Source organism: Arachis duranensis, chromosome 9 (assembly GCF_000817695.3).
Source record: "Arachis duranensis cultivar V14167 chromosome 9, aradu.V14167.gnm2.J7QH, whole genome shotgun sequence".
NCBI classification, from domain to species: domain Eukaryota; kingdom Viridiplantae; phylum Streptophyta; class Magnoliopsida; order Fabales; family Fabaceae; genus Arachis; species Arachis duranensis.
The window spans coordinates 113,204,275-113,223,703 of record NC_029780.3 but is presented as its reverse complement, the minus strand read 5'-3'; the positions used below and the strand labels follow the sequence as shown (position 1 = coordinate 113,223,703).

Sequence of the window (19,429 nt, the reverse complement as noted above, 5' to 3'; positions counted from 1 at the left end):
TGCAAACTCACTTGGTATTTCTAATTTATTGTAGCATAACAATCAAATTTTGGAATGAAAAATAAGCATTTTTATTTTAAGAATTAATCTTTCTATTTTTGCCATATATTTATATTAATTATGCATGTTTACTTAACACATGATACAAGATTATTAGTCACATCATTGTGATCATATTTCTAAACTCAATATATAATAAATATATCATTATTCAATTTTTATATGTTCCTTTCATATTTTTATTTTTTTTGTTGCCCACATATTTTTCAGTTCAACAGGTTAATGATTAATTTATCTCTATATGTACAAAATGAAAACCTTTCATATCTCTATTATTAATTGCACAAACTCAATCACGCACTCGCGCAGGCCTCTTTTAAGTAGAACCTCTTTCAAATGAATAATGTATGTACATAATAGATACAACACAAATTTTAGTAAAAACTATTGTGTATCTCCCTAAAGCTACATATCAAGCGCTTAGAAACTAAATAGTTACATGTATGTTTATACATTACATCAGAAAAAATTGTGTAACAACAATACTACTATGTGTTGAAGCCACATGAACTCACCAGTTCAACGGAATCTTTCTTGAAAGGTACAGTTTATCAATGTATTCTATAACTGGAGTTGCAGCATTGATGTACCTTTTCATCTTCGCTTCAGCAGACTTCTCTGGAGTACCATTCATGCACAACAACTCAGTTCTCTTTAAAAGATAGAATGCTACAAGAAAATAATATATAATCTAAGGGTTTGTTCGGGTGAACTTTTAAAAAAAAATCTTTTTTCGAGTTATCTTTTCTAAAAAAAATTTTATGGAAAAATAAAAGTAATTTTATATTTGGATATATTATGCAAAATGATTTTTTTATCTATAATTATGTTTGGGTATAACAATATAAAAATATTTTTTGTTCATTTATTAGGTAAAAAATATTTTTTTTAATGGTACCAAACAAGCACTAAAATAATAATAATTGCTTCACACAGGCATTGATCATTGATGTGGCCAAAAACAAAAATGATGCAACAAGCTACCTGTTTCATTGAGCCTCAAGAAAAGCTGGTCTCTTGTTGGAAGTGTATACATCCCAGCATGCACAGCTGTTCTTACTGCCCATGTGTGATAGGGTGCACAAATCCGAGCGTACGCACTTGAAGCTATTTCTTTTAGACAGCTATCGCTGAAAACGCCAAATGACAAATCAATTGTTAAATTGGATAATTCAATTCAGCATCACAAATGATAGATCAAAGATGCCATACTCAGTTGCCAGAAGTTGTTCGAATATAGCTCTGACGAGATCAACACCCTGGCGAACTCTGCGCAGATTACGCGAATAACTTCCCGGGGATTTAACCGTTTTGCTAGCGACATCAACTTCAATTACATCCTTCAGAGTGCCACACGCCGGTGATGCTTCCATAAGTCCTTCTAGCTGACCGTACGAATCATAATATTCTTAGCATTGTTACAAAGCAATCAAATATACAACAAAATTTTTGAATTATTCCGAAAGGGAAGGAAATGAACCTTGGCGACGTATTCCAATTCGGCGAATTTGAAAGCAAAGCCGAGACAATTGAAGAGAACAGAGACGAAAGAGCAGGCTTCGTAGAAGGCGTCCAAGGGAAGGTCACCGCGGTTGAGGAGTTTGGCGAGGTGTTCAAAGGCCTCGGCAATGGCGGAGAGAGGACTTGAAGTCGTCGCCGCCACCACCGCAGGATCGGGTAGTTTAACGATGCTGGTGCTGCTATTGTCCATGACGACCTCAACGCCATTCATCATTATCGCTACTCAGTCCAAACGCCTTCTTTTCCAAAAGGTTCAAACAAGAGAATCGTTGAAATGTCAAGAAAAGAAAGGAGTTGCGGGATGGAATAGGAACTTTCCGCTACGAACGCGCCTTGCCTTTCCTTCATTCAAAAACTCAATTTCCTTTTCTTTTCCATTTGACACCACATCACACGAGACGTCAACCGCTGGTAACTTCTCGCGCCTTTTCGTTTTTTTTTTTCTTTTTGGGCTCGTATTGAACGGATCTCAAAGCCCACCTTCTTTCTAAGAGTGATCTTGACCAAAAAATAAATAAATCTAAGAGTGATTAATACCAAAATTGCCAATGAGCCTTGGCTCTAGTGGCATTTCTCCCTCTTCTCCACCTCAAGGTCTATGGTTCAAACCATAGAAGATGCAATCTTTTTCTAAATAATACCCCACTAATATTTTGGGCTACAAGTATCACCTCTCAGAATATCTTGTTTTATTTTTGTTTTTTTGTTTTTCTAATAAAGTATATTGCATTTCATTTGCATCGTTCTCCGATTTACACTACCTAGTTTTCTTCCAAATAAACAGATCAATATGGGCGTAAGCCCCTCTAAATTACCAAAAAGAAACAGATCAATAGAAGGGACCAATATTGGGTTTGATTTGCATCATTTTCCAGTTTACACAATCATTTTCTTCCAACAGACCAACAAAAGGGACCAATCAGTTATCTTTCCAAACTTAATTTTTATCCTTTTTGTTACAAACGAGTCTGTCAAACACTCCTAAATTTAGATGTGGTTGGGAGAATGGTGTAGGACGCAGTTATAAAATATATATGTGCTTTACGCAATTGTGGTGTTAAGAACAAAAATCAGAAGTTCAGATTACCTTCGCCAAAATTTAAAATTTAAATTTTCTCTTCTACGACTTAATTTTTTTTTACAAAGAAATCAGGTTCATCCTTTGTTTCAGAAAAAATTGTCCTATATCCATATCTAGCACCCACATTCTCCACAAAAAATTGTCCCACATCCATGTCTAACACTCACATTCTCCACAACGCACAACACACACATGCTTCTCATATAAAAAAAATGAGCCCGTCAAATACCCAAACCCAAGCTTGAAAGTTCAGGCAAGCTTTTACCAAGCAAAGCGATGTCCCGTGCTTATTTACATATCCAAAGTAGTTTAACACCAAATGATCATAAAGCGACTACGAGTCTACGATAGTTTGAATGTTAAAAATGTTTTCTGAAGAAAATAACTGATTAGGACCAAAAAAAGCCCAATCTCCAATTTATAACCACACCAGACGGGTTTGCAAGCTTAGGCAAGTTTGCCATCCATCGACTTGCAAATAAAAATATGAATAACAAAATATTCATAACTAGACATGTACGAAACATGCAACACACCAATAATCCAAGACAAACGACTATGTATATGAATACTTTAAAAATAAAAAAACCCCTCTACGCGGAGTAAATGTAGATACAAGGGCAATAATGTTGAGGCCATAAAAACATCCCTTGACGACTTAAGGCTTGTCATAATCAAACATTACCTCGTTAAACAGAAGTATAACAGACCCATCGAGTTAAAAAGATAAAAGAAAGAAAAAGGGGAAAAAGAAAAAAGAAAAATGACAAGAACAGATCATTTGCAACTGGATAGGAGATCTATTGTTCGTCAAACTCGTGCATGTGATCTAAGAGGTAGTTGGCAGCCAATTCCTCGTTCTTGTTGCAAGCAAAATACACCTCCAACACAAGTGCACGATCAAAGCCCATTGCTTCAAGCTGCAGCAGCAGTAAAACATCACGCTACTCATAAATATTGATTACCAATAGTAGGAATGGGTACTTTTAGATGAACGAGGAGTGCTTATTCATATATTTATATGCATGAACAGAGGAAATAGAGCATATATTTGATATAGGCAAGAGATCAAACTTACACGTTCAATTGCTTGGCGCTCTTCAGGTGTAACAGTTACTGATTGTGGCATGCCAGCAGCTAGCTGGCCAAATAAATTCCTAAAGCACATTAACAAGAAAGATTAAGACATTGAACAAAATTGTTGAACCCTACCCCACCACCCCCAAAAAAATAAAATGAAATAAAAACAAAAAATCTATATTTCTCCATTCCTTCAACAAAAATACATATACAGAACAGCATAGGATGATCACTCACCCCTCACCACCTTCCACAGGTTCATTTATCAGTCGAAGGAAATCAGCTTGATGATCTCGAATCAATCTCATAAGATGAGGATTTTGTTTGCCAAGCTCTTGTAGCATAGGCTGCAGTAACAAGAATATTCAGGGAACTCTAAAACGAGAACATAGGATACACTAATAAGGCAAAGAAGAAAAACCTGCAATATTTGTGGGTTAGCCTGCACCATAGCTCGCAAGGCTTGGAACTGAGAAAACAGAACAAATAAAACTGGAGAGATTAGCTAAGACACGTGTAGGAACTTCAGTGCAGATAACAGGTCAGCAAAATAGAGAGTACCTGTTGGCTGTTGCGCAGAAATTCTAAAGAGCCGGCGCCAGCAGCACCAGAACCAACATTGGGGAGACCCTGTAAGACATTAGTTGTTAGAGTACAAACCTCCAACATTCTCTTTAATAAATAGTAGAATGCTACCTGGGGAAATAGGTCTAGAGGATTAGCATTTGGTCCACTAGTTGTGACAGGAGCTGGTTGTGCTGCTTGAGGTGAAGCTGCCTGAGGTGCAGCAGCTGGTGGATTTGCAGGTTGTACACTTGTAGGCACTCGGGCCACAGGTGGAGCTTCAGCTTGCTCAGGGATACCCTGATATATGTGAATGATGTTTTATTTTAATCTTTTTTGTTTTTAAAGCAGTGATACAGAAAATAAACTTCCATTGAACTAGTAGAGATGCCAAAATATAGCGCACAACCATCGTCAAGTATGAAATTCATCATCTAAAATACACATACCGTATACAAATATTCAACAGCTCTCTCAGGGTTGTTATAAGCAGCTCTAAGAGCACGGATAACTGTGTCCCTATCCCAGCTCCCACCCCCCATATCAAGAATTTGCTGAATTGTTCCTTCCAAGTTGCTTCCGGCAACCAGATTGGATGCTGCCTGCCCATAGATATCAGACCCTACCCTGCTTCAAGAAAGTTTATTTCAACAATATATAATGGAAGTAAGCATGTAAAATGTATAGAAAACGTAGATCACAGGAAACAATATTTACACAGCAGTATCTGTAGATGTAGGAGCTGCAGCAGGTGAAGGTGCAGGTGCAGGTGCAGGTGCAGGTGCAGCAGGTGCAGCAGGTGCAGGCGAAGGTGAAGGCGAAGGCGCAGGCCTGCCAAAATGCAAAGTTTAGACCTCAAGCTCTTCATATTGAAATAGTTGAGACTGCAACATAAAATCTCAAGAAAAATTTTTATAAAATATTATCAACTCACGGTGCAGCAGTGGCAGGAACAGCTTGAGGTGCTACTGACACAGATGGGGTAGGAGTAGGAGTTGCACTAGTCTGTGGAGCCTGCAATGAAGACATAATAGTTTAAAAAATAATAATAAAGTAAAATACAATAAATTTCATAACCTTGATAACTAAAGACCATTGTCTCAATATATCTCAGGAATGTGATCATTCAAATAATAATATAGTATACAATATTTATAGCATAGCAAACTGTTCTAACCTTTGATGAAGGTGCTGTTGATGCAGTAGATCCTTCACCAGATGTGCTCTTACTCTGGAATTGTAAGCACATAGTTCTAACTTAGTACTGAATAAAATGTATATTATAAGAGTTGAAAATTTAACAAAAGTCAACAACAATTTCTTTCTGACAAAGTTCAAGATAAATAACTCCACTTATGTTTATGTATCCCCCAAAATCCATACATCAACTTCAGAATACAAGGGGCCAACATTAAATTATGATTCTACATAATAGTGAATATACACCAGCGCTCATAGGTAGCTAGTAAAACCTACAAATTATGACAATTCTGAGCCACTCCAAACAATCTATCTACCGGTTACCATATCAAACTCAAATCAACAAGCAATGACCTATGTCCATGGAAGAACCAATAATTTTTTCCATGTGCAACAGTTTGTATACATTAGACAACTATTTATGCAACAAAACAACTGCATACATGTTAATATTTTTTGATACCAACGTAAACTTTTAAAGGGGATGAGATAAATAAGAAAATTTTACCTTAGAAAGCATGATTACAATGAAACTGTTTTCAGCTACTTTGTTTTCCTCCAAAGTAGTACCATCCTTAAGAACCTTGCCTTGATGAATAAGCATTTGCTGTGCAGCAGGGTAGACATTTGCACCTTGAACAGTTTCTATATTTTTCTTCACTTCGGTAACCTGAAAGGAATATGCTCATCATAAATAAAATAAAAACACGATATAAATGAAATCATATAATCACTAGAGATGAAGCAATGCCACAATTGAAATAGTAGAATGCGTCGCTTAAGTAACTCAGAGTAGTTTAGAAGTTCAACCGTCAAAAACCACAAACTTGACTATTGACAAGCATAATATGTGCTACTTAGATAAGTGAGTTCCCAAAGCTGATAGGACAGTGAAAATTCTGACAGTCAGTGATCACTTGGCCATTGACCAAGGTGTCAGTTGTAGTGGGCTGGTGATGATTTATAAAATTGAGATATGCTCAATTATACAGAACCAGTACTTATCCAGATTTCTTCTTAAAGCATAAATCGGTTTGATATTCCCGTAAAGTAAGGCTCCAAATAAAGTCAATGTCAAACTTATTCACTATCATGTGGCAACTTCCCATTAAAATTTTCACAGAACTTTCGACAACAGATTTCCCATTAAATTATCAGAATCCAGATGAGTAAATTTGCCAGGGAATAGTATTGCGGCGTATGCCATAACCAATGGAGCCAAAAAAAAAATAGCTAACAAGGCAGAAGATGTTCCAACGACGATACAAATCATATTCCAAAAATTACAGCTCCTAAAAAGCTAAATTACAAAGTTAAGTATTAAAAAAAAAAACCTCAAACAGTGGTCAAAATTCAATACCACGATCGATCGAGCGAAACATTAAAACCCTAATTACTAGTCGAAATTCGGAACCCTCACACCCTCGATACAATCATAAATATATTCAATCCAATCACGGAATGCAATTGACGTAAGAACGAAAAGAAAACGAAATTAAGAAAAAAATACGATCGAGAGTTGAGGTGTCAAACCGTGTCATCGGGCTTCACTTCAATTTCGAAGTGCGTGCCCTTCAGAGTCTTTACAAAAACCTTCATCTTCGCACTGTCTCTGAAACTTTCAGTCGCCGCCACGAACAGCGTCGGAATTCGCGCCGGCACGGCTTAGTACCACCGATCGACAGAGGGTTTATTTAACCTAAAACGACGATGGAGAGAAGAAATAAAAAATCTCTTGTTTTGTTTATTTCCATTTTTATTTTTAATTTCTAAATAGGATATATACCCGAAAATATGCTAGTTTGAGTTGGGAGTAGTTGAGTGACGATTTTCCACGCGCCCCTTCCGGTGTTTAATAAACGCCCCTCTGAGATGATTGATTTTATACCTTAGAAGGTGACATGAACGGTGTGGATCGGGGAAGTGCTTTCTCGTGAAACAAGGACGGAAAGGGATTTGAGTTGAGAATTGTAGTGTAGAGTGAGCTAGATTTTAGTGCCTGACACGGACTGAAGGGGCTTGCGGATTTGAGCCTCGTTCAATTGGACTAGATCACTAATTGTTGGATTAGCTCCATTATAAATAAGATTTAGGGTTTGTTGGGGGTGAGTTTTTTAAAAAAATATTTTTTTTTGAGTTATTTTTTTTTATTTTATAAAAAAATGAAAATAATTTTATGTTTTGATATTTTATAAAAAAAGTTATTTGGATATAATAATATAAAAGTATTTTTTATTTATTTATTATATAAAAAATATCTTTTTTTAAGAAAAAAAGAACTTTTTAAAAAATATATTTTTTTTAGTTTTTTTATTTTTATTATTAGAAATTTATTAAATACACTAAAAAATAAAATAAAAATCTTTTTTTAATAAATTTTTTTTTAATCAAAATAATGACAACAAACACTTAGAACTAATAAGAATTAACTAGTAACTAGTATTAACACATGCCAAAATTACAGGGTTTAAGACTCAAAATTAAACTATCAATAGAGCCAAAGCCTTTTTCAAACCAAGCTTTTAACTGAGGGCAATTTGGATAAATAACTTAAATAAACTCTTTTGAAAAAAAAAATTTAAAGTATAAAAATTTTTATTAATAGCAGTTTATAAATAAATTATTTTGTATTTAAATTTTTAGTTATAAAAAAATTTATTTTAAAGTTGTAGTGTTTAGATAGATAACTCAAACAATATAATTTTTTTTTACACAATAAAATAAAAATTAAAATAACAATGATAACAAATATTTTTGGGCAAAACACTAAAATAAGCCAAGGGAAAGAAATTTTTACGCAAATCCGCCAAACCAAAATTTATTTCATGAATCAACCAATGCATGTTTATATGTAGTTCGAATCAACTAGATTCGAACTCAATCTACACATAATTCGAAGCATATTGCTTCGAATTATACACAAAACTCACACACACACTAATTCGAATCAAAAAAATAATAATTTAAAATTAAAAAAATATATATTTTATTTCATGCATTAAAAAAAATCTAACAAAATATTTAATTACGAGACTTTTTTTAAATATTAATGAGCTATCAATTCAAATTCCATACAATACTCTTTTGTCCATTTTTAATAGCTCATGAATATTTTTTAATAAATTTTTTTAAATTATATCGTGAGATATTACATGATTCGAATTACGCATGGAAAGTTCAATCACTCTGATTCGAATTATATGGTGAGCAATTCGAATTCTATACAATACTCTTTGTCCATTTTTCATAGCTCATGAATACTTTTTAATAAATTTATTTTAATTATACCACAAAAAAATATTTTATTCTATGCAAAATAATTTTAAAATGGCTTAAAAGATGTTAGGAGTACTATAAAAATTTGTAATGACTTAGGACTCTTTTATTTCTAAATTATTATTGACGATATAGAATGTTTTATTTAAAATTTGAGTACATGCATATATTTACCTAAGTTATTATAACATTACAAATTTTTATAGTACTTTTAACATTTTTTAAGCCATTTTTTAAATTATTTTGCATAGAATAAAATTTTTTTTGTGGTATAATTTAAATAAATTTATTAAAAAAATATTCATGAGCTATCAAGAATGGGCAGAAGAGTATTGTATAGAATTCGAATTGCTCACCGTATAATTCGAATCAGAGTGATTGAACTTCCCGTAATTCGAATCATGTAATATCTCACCATATAATTTAAAAAAATTTATTAAAAAATATTCATGAGCTATTAAAAATGGACGAAAGAGTATTTTATAAAATTTGAATTGATAGCTCGTTAATATTTAAAAAAAGTCTCATAATTAAATATTTTGTTAGATTTTTTTTAATGCATGAAATAAAATATATATTTTTTTAATTTTAAATTATTAATTTTTTTAATAAATCAGAGTGTAATTCGAATCAACTTGATTCGAATTATTTTATGTGTGTAATTCGAATCAAGTTGATTCGAATTAGTGTGCGTGTGAGTTTTGTGTATAATTCGAAGCAATATGATTCGAATTATGTGTAGATTGAGTTCGAATCTAATTGATTCGAACTACATATAAACATGCATTGGTTGATTCATGAACTAAATTTTGGTTTGGCGGATTTACGTAGAAATTTCTTCCCCTTGGCTTATTTTAGTGTTTTGCCCAATATTTTTCAATATTGAAGGTTGATTTTACATAACTTAATCACTAAAATTACAATCGTTTAGACAATCAATTATTTATTTGCTCTCTTATTAGTTCCATTTTTTAGACTATTGATTATTGCCATGTAATATATCATTAGAAATTAGTTCTTCTACTTTACTTTTACCCATAACGGTGTTCTTATATGTGGTGAATAGTAATAAAATTTTAATTCACAATAATCTTGATAGCAATGCCAAATAAATTATTGTGTAGCTAGTGTTTGCTCTTTTATCGTGTATGATATGGTAGGTAAAAATAAAAAACAAATATAAAATGTATGTCAATGTAGATTTTGGTGTTATTTTTTATTTTGTTTACTCCTATTCAGGGACGGATTCAGAAATATTATCGTGGGGACCAATAACATATATAATATTTAAAAATTGTGCAAAAAACTATATAATATAAAATATTTACAAAAATATACTGATAGATAATATATTTTAAAATACAAAAAATATGTATATATTTTTTATTAACGAAGTGGTCGATTTTTCGTATCATAAAATTCATCGATAATAGAATCTGTGTCAAAATTTTCAGCAACTTTTTAATATAATTAAAAGACAATTAACAAGAAATTTATCTTTCATTTTGTTTCTGAGTTATTCTTTACAACATTCATAGCTGAAAAAGACCTCTCAGTTGTAGTAGTTAAAAGTTGAAACATAGAAAATTAATACCAAATGAATCAAGAAAGACACTCGTAAGAAGAAAAAAATCTACTTTATGAGATTTGAAAAATTTTATTTAATTTAAAAATATTAGTAATAATATCTTTTCAGATTTTTTTAATATTGTTACTTACTTTTTAGATATTAGAAATCATTAATATTTAAGTTAGATTAGACTTTCATTTATATTAAACTAAATACTAAATAATTTTTTAAAAAAATTAAATCATACTTAATAACTTATTACTATTAATCTTTTTTTTTCTAAAAGTTGGGGGCGAGGCCTCCACTCGCCCCCGTATGTCCGTCCCTGCTCCTATTAGCCTCCTCCTTTATTTGGATCAAGAACTTATTATAACTAACTATAAAAATAATAGCAAACTATATCAAAATAAAATCACATGTGAAAAAAATAAAATTAAAATTGAGATTTCATATCACACACTATCTTAAATACAAATTTAATAATAAAAATAAAGTGGTAAAATGATAAAAAAAAAATAACTGAAAGGAATACATGCAGTAATATTGTTTTAAAATGGTGGTGCATGGTCAATACTTTCAGCAGATGAATCATTACGTGAAAATGGTAGTGGAGGGTTAATACTTCCAGCAGATGGAACATTAGGTGAAAATGATGGTGAAAGGCTAGTGGTTAGATGGAACTTTGCGTGAAAATAGTAGTGGAGGGCAATATTTTCAGCGGGTAAAAAACGTAAACAAGCCAAGAGCAGAACAAATTAATACAAATAAGCCAAAACAAAATTTAATTCATCAATCAACCAAACTACATTTATATGTAGTTCAAACCTAATTAATTCGAATTAAGGTTACATGTAATTCGAACCAAGAAGATTTGAATTACTTGTTGACACCCAATAGCCATTTTTATATAGTTCAAATCTACTCAATTCGAACTCCATTTCCATATGATTCGAATTATACATACGCACACACACTAATTCGAATCAACCTGATTCGAATTACACACATACATAATTCGAATCAGGGAGATTCGAATTACACCATGATTTATTAAAAAAATTATTAAAAAATAATAATTAAAAATTAAAAAAATATATATTTTATTTCATGCATTAAAAAAAAGCTAACAAAATATTTAATTACGAGACTTCTTTAAACTATTAATAAGCTATCAATTCGAATTCCATACAATACTCTTTTGTCCATTTTTAATAGCTCATGAATATTTTTCAATAAATTTTTTAATAAATTTATTTAAATTATACTACAAAAAAATATTTTATTCTATGCAAAATAATTTTAAAAAATAGCTTAAAAATGTTAGGAGTACTATAAAAATTTGTAATATTCTAATGACTTAGGTAAATACATGCATGTATACAAATTTTAAATAAAATACTTTACATAGTCAATAATAATTTATAAATTAAAGAAAATATTTTATTCTATACAAAATAATTAAAAAATATATTTTATTTTATACAAAATAATTTTAAAAAATGGCTTAAAAGATGATATGAGTACTATAAAAGTTTATAATATTCTAGTAATTTAGGCAAATACATACTAAAAATATATTTTCTTTAATTTCTAAATTATTATCGACTATGTAGAGTTTTTCTTTAAAGACCTAAGTCATTAGGACATCACAAATTTTTATAATACTCCTAACATCTTTTAAACCATTTTTTAAATTATTTTGCATAGAATAAAATATTTTTTTGTGGTATAATTAAAATAAATTTATTAAAATAAAATTTGTGATGTCCTAATGACTTAGGACGTTAATGAAATACTCTACATAGTCGATAATAATTTAGAAATTAAAGAAAATATATTTTTATCATGTATTTACCTAAATCACTAGAATATTACAAATTTTTATAATACCCATAACATCTTTTAAGCCATTTTTTAAAATTATTTTGTATAGAATAAAATATATTTTTTAATTATTTTGTTTAAAATAAAATATTTTTTTTATTTTCTTTAATTTCTAAATTATTATTGACTATGCAGAGTATTTTATTTAAAATTTGTGTACATGCATGTATTTACCTAAGTCATTAGAACATTACAAATTTCTATAGTACTCCTAACATTTTTAAGCCATTTTTTTAAAATTGGTTTGCATAGAATAAAATATTTTTTGTAGTATAATTTAAATAAATTTATTAAAAATATTCATGAGCTATTAAAAATGGACAAAAGAGTATTGTATGGAATTCGAATTGATAGCTCATTAATATTTTAAAAAAGTCTCGTAATTAAATATTTTGTTAGCTTTTTTAATGCATGAAATAAAATATATATTTTTTAATTTTTAAATTATTATTTTTTAATAAATTTTTTAATAAATTATTAATTTTTTTAATAAATCAGGGTGTAATTCGAATCACACTTATTCGAATTATGTGTGTGTAATTCGAATCAAGTTGATTCGAATTAGTGTGTGCGTGTGTGTATAATTCGAATCAATATTATTCGAATTATATGGAAATGGAGTTCGAATCTAGTAGATTCGAACTCTATAAAAATAGCTATTGGATGTCAACAAGTAATTCGAATCTTCTTGGTTCGAATTATATGTAATATTAGTTCCAAACAACTAGGTTCGAACTATATATAAATGTAATTTGGTTGATTGATGAATTAAATTTTGTTTTAGCTTATTTGTGTTAATTTGTTCTGCCCTTGGTTTATTTACGTTTTTTACCCATTTTCAACAGAAACAGAAAATATTTTCATAGACCCAAGAATAAAAGTGATTTTTTTTAAGTCAATTTTTTTAAGAAAGTGATAGAATGACTTATCAAAAAGGAGAAGTCATATATTTTTATTTTTTCGAAAGGATGTGTATTAACTTTTTGAGAAATTAAAAGCTTTTGTTTTAAATAGTTCCAAATACGCGTATTGTGATTTTTCATAATTCAAAAGTTCAAAAATAAAATAAAATAAAATAGCTCTTGCTGTTTCTCAAACGGACTCTAAATTACTTTGTACTTCTTCCTTTCATATATAACTGTTTAATTTTTCTCTTCCTCCTCTTTATTGTTGTCGTCATTATCATTGTTTTCTTTTTTTTTTATGCTTGTTTCTCTAATATCGCCGTAATCCTAGCACTAATATGTTCTTTTTCCCTATCTTCTTTTTTCACTTCATTCTCTTTCGTTATCATCATCATCGTCATCGTCTTCTTCTTGTTCTTCTCCTCCTCTTATATAAGAATGTTCAAGATTTCGCCCAGTCCAAAACTTGACTCGGACCCAAGAAATTTTTTATCAATTTCGAATTTGTTATTTTTACTTTAAGTTATCTTGGAATCAATTGGAATTATGGTTTGAGTTACTCGATCCGGCCTGAAATTTGTTTTCTACAATAAAAATATATATTCTTTCTTATAATCTAGCTGTGTAAATGAGTTCGAAAGTAGGTTAGTATTGGTCTGAGTTTGCATCCAAAATCAACAACTCACGCAATAATTAATCACCTATGATTGTATAAGAAGCTTTTTGGTTGAAAAGTGTTCCGGCTCGGCCCGACCTGCACGGCCTGATTCAGTTATGTGCACGGGACGACTCGACCCGAGAGGACGCCCTGCATCCGGATCACGACCCAAGCACTTGCATCCCTGCTGCCAACCAGGTGACAGCTGGGAGAGGAAGCTTCTTGGAAGGAGACTTCTCCTGTGAGACCTGCCATACTGACAGAGTATATATGGAGAGGGTCCTACCCCTCTCCCAAGGTACGTCACCACAAATTCCCAACACCTTTCTCGCCTGCACACCTCACTGACTTGAGCGTCAGAATGTCCTTGCAGGTGACACCTCCCGCTCCGCTCGAAGTACTCGGAAAGTCGGCCACTCCATCCCTCTCACCCGCGTCCAGGAATCAGGCGGGAATCCACCAAATCCAAGAAACTCTCCCGACCTACCGAACAGAAAGAGTGGGAGAATTGGCTTTGACTTTAGCGCCAACTTATTCCAAAAAAGCACAATTTTTTTGCTTGGTTGTGTCTTAGAGAGATTTCTCCTACTACAAGTTTTCGCTTCAGAATAGGAATGTCATAATCGGATAGGTACCCAAAATATCTTTTTAGTTAGGAATCAGTTTTACATTGTATTCGAGATTCGTCCGAAAATTCAGCTTGTATGGCACAGATTAGACATTTCTTGTCATCCTCTATATTTGAAAAAATAGTTCTTATATCATAGTTAAGAGCATATATTCGGATTCTTTTCAGGATTTTGGTATATATGACATGTATCGAATAATGTCATATTTAATTCTCATGAGATTTGGCCTAAAAAAATGATTCGTGTGACTTTAGCTTCAGAAAAAAATACTTATAGGTGTTTTTGAATTACAACATGTGTCCCTCCTTTCTAATTATAAGTGGTTTTTGGTATCTTCCATCTATAGGTACTTTTAAAATTAATTGTGATGCTACTTATCCTGATTCCAGTGATGGTGTTGGTTTTGTTTGCGTTAAGAGAGATTATAAGGTGTTGGCAAAAAGATTATTTGGGAATGATTGAGAGTAATAGTATTGTTTAATGAGAATTGTTTGTTATTTGGAGAGTTTATCTCTTAACATGGGACGTGAATTAATGAGATATTATTTGTGAGACGGATTGTGTGAAAATGTTTAATCTTATTACTAATCATCAAGATTATTTTAGGTATATTGATTCGTTGGTGCTCAAAATAAAGGATATCATACACTGGAATTGGCATATTGACCTTCATTTGATTATAAGAGATGCAAAAACATGGTGGCGGATACCAAGGCAAAGATGGCGATGAGGTCACAACTTCATCAAGTAGAGTTTTCTTCTTTTGGGGAGGAGTTTGAGAGTGATCTTAAGCGGGACTTCTCCTCTATTTAAACCGTTCTTAACCTTTATTTTCTTTCTTTTTTTGTTTAACTTATTTAAGTCACAAAAAAATATTATGCTTTTATATTTTAAATAATATTTTTTATATTACACTATATATTTTTTATTGATAATTTATTTTGATATAAATATGATATATTTGTTAAATTTAATTGTAAAAGTAAATTTTATCAGTTTAGTGTATATAATTTATAAATTTGTAGATACTAATTTTACATCAGATTAGTCCAATTTGTTTAGAGTTTCTTTTAGGCTGGATCAAAATAAATTAGATGACCTTTTAGGATTGGATTTAACTCTAATTAAACTCGACCAATAAACACTCTTACTCCTATATATGTTTTAGAAAAATGAGTACAAAAATTTTGGTGCACAGCATAAAAAAACTGGTATATAACATAAAAAAAAAATTTGTTTTATATCCACAAATTTATGTCATGTAAATAAAATTGTGCTGTAAAAATTTATGTGTTTTGTAATAAATTTTTTATGCTCTGTAATAAATTTTGTACTAAAATATTACAAAGATAAAGAACTATATAATGAATATGTGTATTTATTTTTTCTTGCTTGATTTATATCAATTTAATTAGGCTTATTAGCAAAAAAATTTGTACATATAATATTATCCTAAACTAATAAACACTGATAAATTAATTTAAATTAATTTATTAGTTAATTTATTTATCTATTTAAATATATGTTAAATATTTGAATTTTATATTATGTATATAACAAATTATTGATTAACTATAAATCCTTAAATGTCGTCCAAATTCTTGACAGATTAGTATTAGATTGTTAAAAAAAAGCACGGATGATAACTTCATTGTTTGTCTTTTGATGTTTATCTTTCTTGTAGCCATCCGTATGCTATCTTCGTTGTTTTATCTACTCATGCAAGTTGTTAGGTTGCCTCGGATCATTAGTTTATAAGAACGATGATATAATATTATATATTACAATTCGTCTGTGCAATGACAATAATTTCATCCAACATACGGCACATGCATTATTATCCCACAGAAAAGCAAAATAAAATAAAATTGTTGTGTATAGCACATATAGCTACTTGTATTCATGATTTATAATAACGGAGTGATTTAATTAAAATTTTATCACGTTCCACTTAATCCTTCGTTAGCTACACCCATTCCTACCAACCAACTATAAACTAACAATCATGTAGGATGTATCCACCTTGTACTACACAATGAATAGAAAAAATAGAGCTAGCAGAAGCAGTAGATTTTAAAGCAGTCACCGTACCACATTTTTTTCCTAGATAAAGTAGAAGTTGTTAACCTTAAAAAAAGTAGGAGAATTCTTTTTCCTGTCTGTCGTAAATTAAATTAAAAATAGAATTATTAAGAACAAAGAACTGTTACATTAAATATAAATATTTTTCTTGCACAAAAACAAATAAATAAATAATTTTCTGGGTAAAATATTAGTGTTTCTTTGGCATGGATCTGTTTTACGTTTTTGGACTGAACAAAACTCGAGATATGGGTAGACAAATTTAGGGGTTAGGTCTGTTCTACGAAGCCCAATAATTGGGCTAGACATTTCATATTACTTTGTTGGGTTACCTACGTAGCTGAAAAAATTAAGAAAAAAACATAAGAAAAAGGTTCTAGTTACCTTTCATGGTGTGTTTGAACTTTGAACAGAGTATTTTTAGAGGGGTAACGCTGCCCCGTATTTCTAGGGTGCCTGATTTCTTTTGTTTTTCTTTCTCTGGGCTTATGGCCACTCATATCATAAAAAAAATAAAAAAATAATAAAGAATGGATTTAAAATACTATTAAATATAATGAATTTAAATTTTCTCCTTTCTATCTCACTTCAAAATGCATCTATATTTATTAATTAACACCTAAAACTAATAAATAATAAAAATCACTACATATTTTATGAATAAAAATAGTATAATTATCTTTTTCAAATAAAGAATTAAAAAAAAATACAACTAACATAATTATCTAAAAAATAAAAAATAAAAAATTACAACATTTGAATCCTCGTACGCTAAAATTTAAAATATCTACTTATCAGAAGACCAATATGTCTAAAATTTTGAGAGTATTGTCTCGGTAATCAACTAATCATATTTATTTTTCTAAAATCAATTTATAGATGTATTTCTTTTCCACAAAGAATCTATAATTGACTTATTAATTAAGATTTCTTTACGCTACCTTATTCTCCATTAGCTAAGCAACAAGTTGCATCGGCAATTTAAAACGCCAAAAAGTAAACAAGAGGGAGCTTGTGCTCGATCTTCATCAAGAAAAAGTATAAACCCCTTTATTTATTCCATTTAATTGGTTTTAGTTTTAGCCTATAAACTGTGTACAAATTCCTTTCTTGCAAAAACTTTTCAAATATTAATTTTTTAAAAGAAATATATTTTTCTAGTAACAGGCACTTGTTAATAATTAAGAAATAGAAAAATCCTTTTTTATTCTTAATAAAAATAGTTTAAGTTTTCCTTCTAACAAAAGAGTTTATTATGTATAAATGATTAAGCAAACCAATGCATAATTTAGTACCTAATAAAATACTTCTATCAGAAATTCAGAATACTTGTTCATCTATTTTTATTTGTATTCATCTTTACATCTTTTATATATAACAAATGAAAGAAAATACATAAATTAAACATGCGTAAACCTAAAAAAAAAAACCATATTTTTCTTGGCGCCAATGGCATCTTCAGTTAATTCAGTTCATAAAGTTTCATGTCATCCTATAGTGCTAATTATATATCTGTAATTCCCCTTCAAATAAAAAGGGGGGAAAAGGTGAGAAAAATTTACATGTCTACAAAAGTTTTTTGGTAAACGAAACAGATCCAGAAGTTTCTTTTCTGATTTTTCTTTTTTCGGAGATTAGCTTTCTCTATTGTGCCGGCAAGGACTCGTGCCGCCACGACTCAGTGAAATCGGCCGAGTCATAATATACATCAGAGTGATCGAAAAGGCCATCAAATGCTACGTAATCAGTGTTGCTCTCATAAGCAAATCCGTTTTCAAAACCAAACGAGTCGTAACTCGGGATCCGATCCTCAAATTCCCATAACTCGCCTATTCCGGACGAGTCAGACGAAACACGTACCAACTCAGCCGCAGCGTCCTCTCCGTTCTCCTCCAGCACCACCAAGGAGTTCCCCGGCGGCGGAAGGCCAAGCTCGTCGTCAGAAGCCTCCTGAAGGTAACCGATCTGAGGCTGAGACTCGCCGGAATCTGACGTCACGGGGAACGGAGCTTGCGAGGAAGACGCGGAAATCTCCTCTTGCAAGCTCCTCATGACGGAGTCAAGATCCTGAGTGGAAGGCGCTTCGTCGGCGTCGTTGAAGAACTCGAGTAAATCGTCCCTGAGTCGCTTCGCCTCGGGCGATTCCAGCACTGAGTCGTCCGAGTCACAACGGACCCTCTTTTTGCCACTCGTATCTTCCATAATGGTAATAAAATAAGAAGCCCAAAACGGTAGCGTTTTAGAACCAATAAGAAATATGAACTAAATAAACTTTAGATGCCTATCTGGTGGTGTTTGAAAGAGGGTTGACACGGTGCATTGCGTTGTGGTGGCGATGAGATCTGAGAGGGGCTTATATATAATGGGGACAATAGAGAGAGAAAAAGCAAGAGAGAGATAGGAAGACCTGTAAAGAAAAGTTGAGTGAAGAGTTGTAATGACGCTGACGCGACGCAGGCGCGTGGGGACCAAATTCTTGGCCCACCAGGCCATCACACACATTGATTTGCCTTTTTGTACCCATGTTTCTCATTTCTGGTTTCCTCCGGTGACAAATTAATAAATAAAATTTAAAGAAAATGGTGGCTACTTTTTTCCATTTTTAAAGCATTAAGTTGGGTTGAATTCGAAGTTGGAGTCCGGACCATTGGCGTTGAGTAATTATTATTAGACTATTTGTTAAAACCTAAAGTATAATTGTATATTTTATTATTGTATTCTCATCTACATGGTACTTCTTTTCTTTTTTAATTGAAAATTTAAAGTAAAATTTTTTTTTACCAATTTTGTTAGGAAATTAATTTTTTAACTAACAATCAATTGTTTTTAAGAAAATAAAGAAAAGAATAAATGTTAAATAATTGTTAGACAAAAAAATTAATTCTTACTTAATATGAGATGTAGAAAATTATTTTGAAA

General features: G+C 31.1%; 3 protein-coding genes across 4 annotated transcripts; all 3 read right to left on the bottom strand.

Annotated features, from left to right (window-relative positions):
• Positions 1 to 463: 463 nt before the first annotated feature.
• Positions 464 to 1,859, bottom strand: LOC107467281 (ACD11 homolog protein). Its single transcript, XM_016086326.3, has 4 exons — positions 1,541 to 1,859; positions 1,273 to 1,445; positions 1,045 to 1,190; positions 464 to 678 (listed from the first exon to the last, which is right to left on the bottom strand). The coding sequence occupies exons 1-4, from the start codon at positions 1,793 to 1,795 to the stop codon at positions 572 to 574; spliced, it is 681 nt and encodes a 226-aa protein (XP_015941812.1). The 5' UTR covers positions 1,796 to 1,859; the 3' UTR covers positions 464 to 571.
• Positions 1,860 to 3,201: 1,342 nt separating this feature from the next.
• Positions 3,202 to 7,260, bottom strand: LOC107467420 (ubiquitin receptor RAD23c). Of its 2 annotated transcripts, none has more exons than XM_016086515.3 (12): positions 7,040 to 7,260; positions 6,015 to 6,176; positions 5,484 to 5,537; positions 5,241 to 5,320; positions 5,024 to 5,137; positions 4,756 to 4,936; positions 4,439 to 4,606; positions 4,304 to 4,372; positions 4,164 to 4,211; positions 3,980 to 4,089; positions 3,741 to 3,819; positions 3,202 to 3,582 (listed from the first exon to the last, which is right to left on the bottom strand). In XM_016086515.3, the coding sequence occupies exons 1-12, from the start codon at positions 7,103 to 7,105 to the stop codon at positions 3,463 to 3,465; spliced, it is 1,251 nt and encodes a 416-aa protein (XP_015942001.1). In that variant the 5' UTR covers positions 7,106 to 7,260; the 3' UTR covers positions 3,202 to 3,462. The 2 variants fall into 2 exon arrangements, with proteins under 2 accessions (XP_015942001.1, XP_015942002.1); XM_016086516.3 differs by having other exon boundaries at positions 4,756 to 4,933.
• A 10,569-nt stretch (positions 7,261 to 17,829) lies between these two features.
• LOC107467511 (uncharacterized) lies at positions 17,830 to 18,857 on the bottom strand. The gene has a single exon (XM_016086631.3). The coding sequence runs from the start codon at positions 18,710 to 18,712 to the stop codon at positions 18,155 to 18,157; it is 558 nt and encodes a 185-aa protein (XP_015942117.1). The 5' UTR covers positions 18,713 to 18,857; the 3' UTR covers positions 17,830 to 18,154.
• Positions 18,858 to 19,429: the final 572 nt, after the last annotated feature.

Bases quoted from the DNA above. Each gene is read 5' to 3' on its own strand.
- LOC107467281 (XM_016086326.3), bottom strand. From the start codon at position 1,795: ATGATGAATGGCGTTGAGGTCGTCATGGACAATAGCAGCACCAGCATC. The intron at 1,191-1,272 runs GTATGGCATCTT...TGGCGTTTTCAG, and splicing joins GAACAACTTCTGGCAACTGA to CGATAGCTGTCTAAAAGAAA. The intron at 679-1,044 runs GTAGCTTGTTGC...ATGGTACTCCAG, and splicing joins CTTGAGGCTCAATGAAACAG to AGAAGTCTGCTGAAGCGAAG.
- LOC107467420 (XM_016086515.3), bottom strand. From the start codon at position 7,105: ATGAAGGTTTTTGTAAAGACTCTGAAGGGCACGCACTTCGAAATTGAA. The intron at 5,138-5,240 runs GTGAGTTGATAA...GCATTTTGGCAG, and splicing joins GTTCCTGCCACTGCTGCACC to GCCTGCGCCTTCGCCTTCAC. The intron at 3,820-3,979 runs GTGAGTGATCAT...AATGTGCTTTAG, and splicing joins CCTGTGGAAGGTGGTGAGGG to GAATTTATTTGGCCAGCTAG.
- LOC107467511 (XM_016086631.3), bottom strand. From the start codon at position 18,712: ATGGAAGATACGAGTGGCAAAAAGAGGGTCCGTTGTGACTCGGACGAC.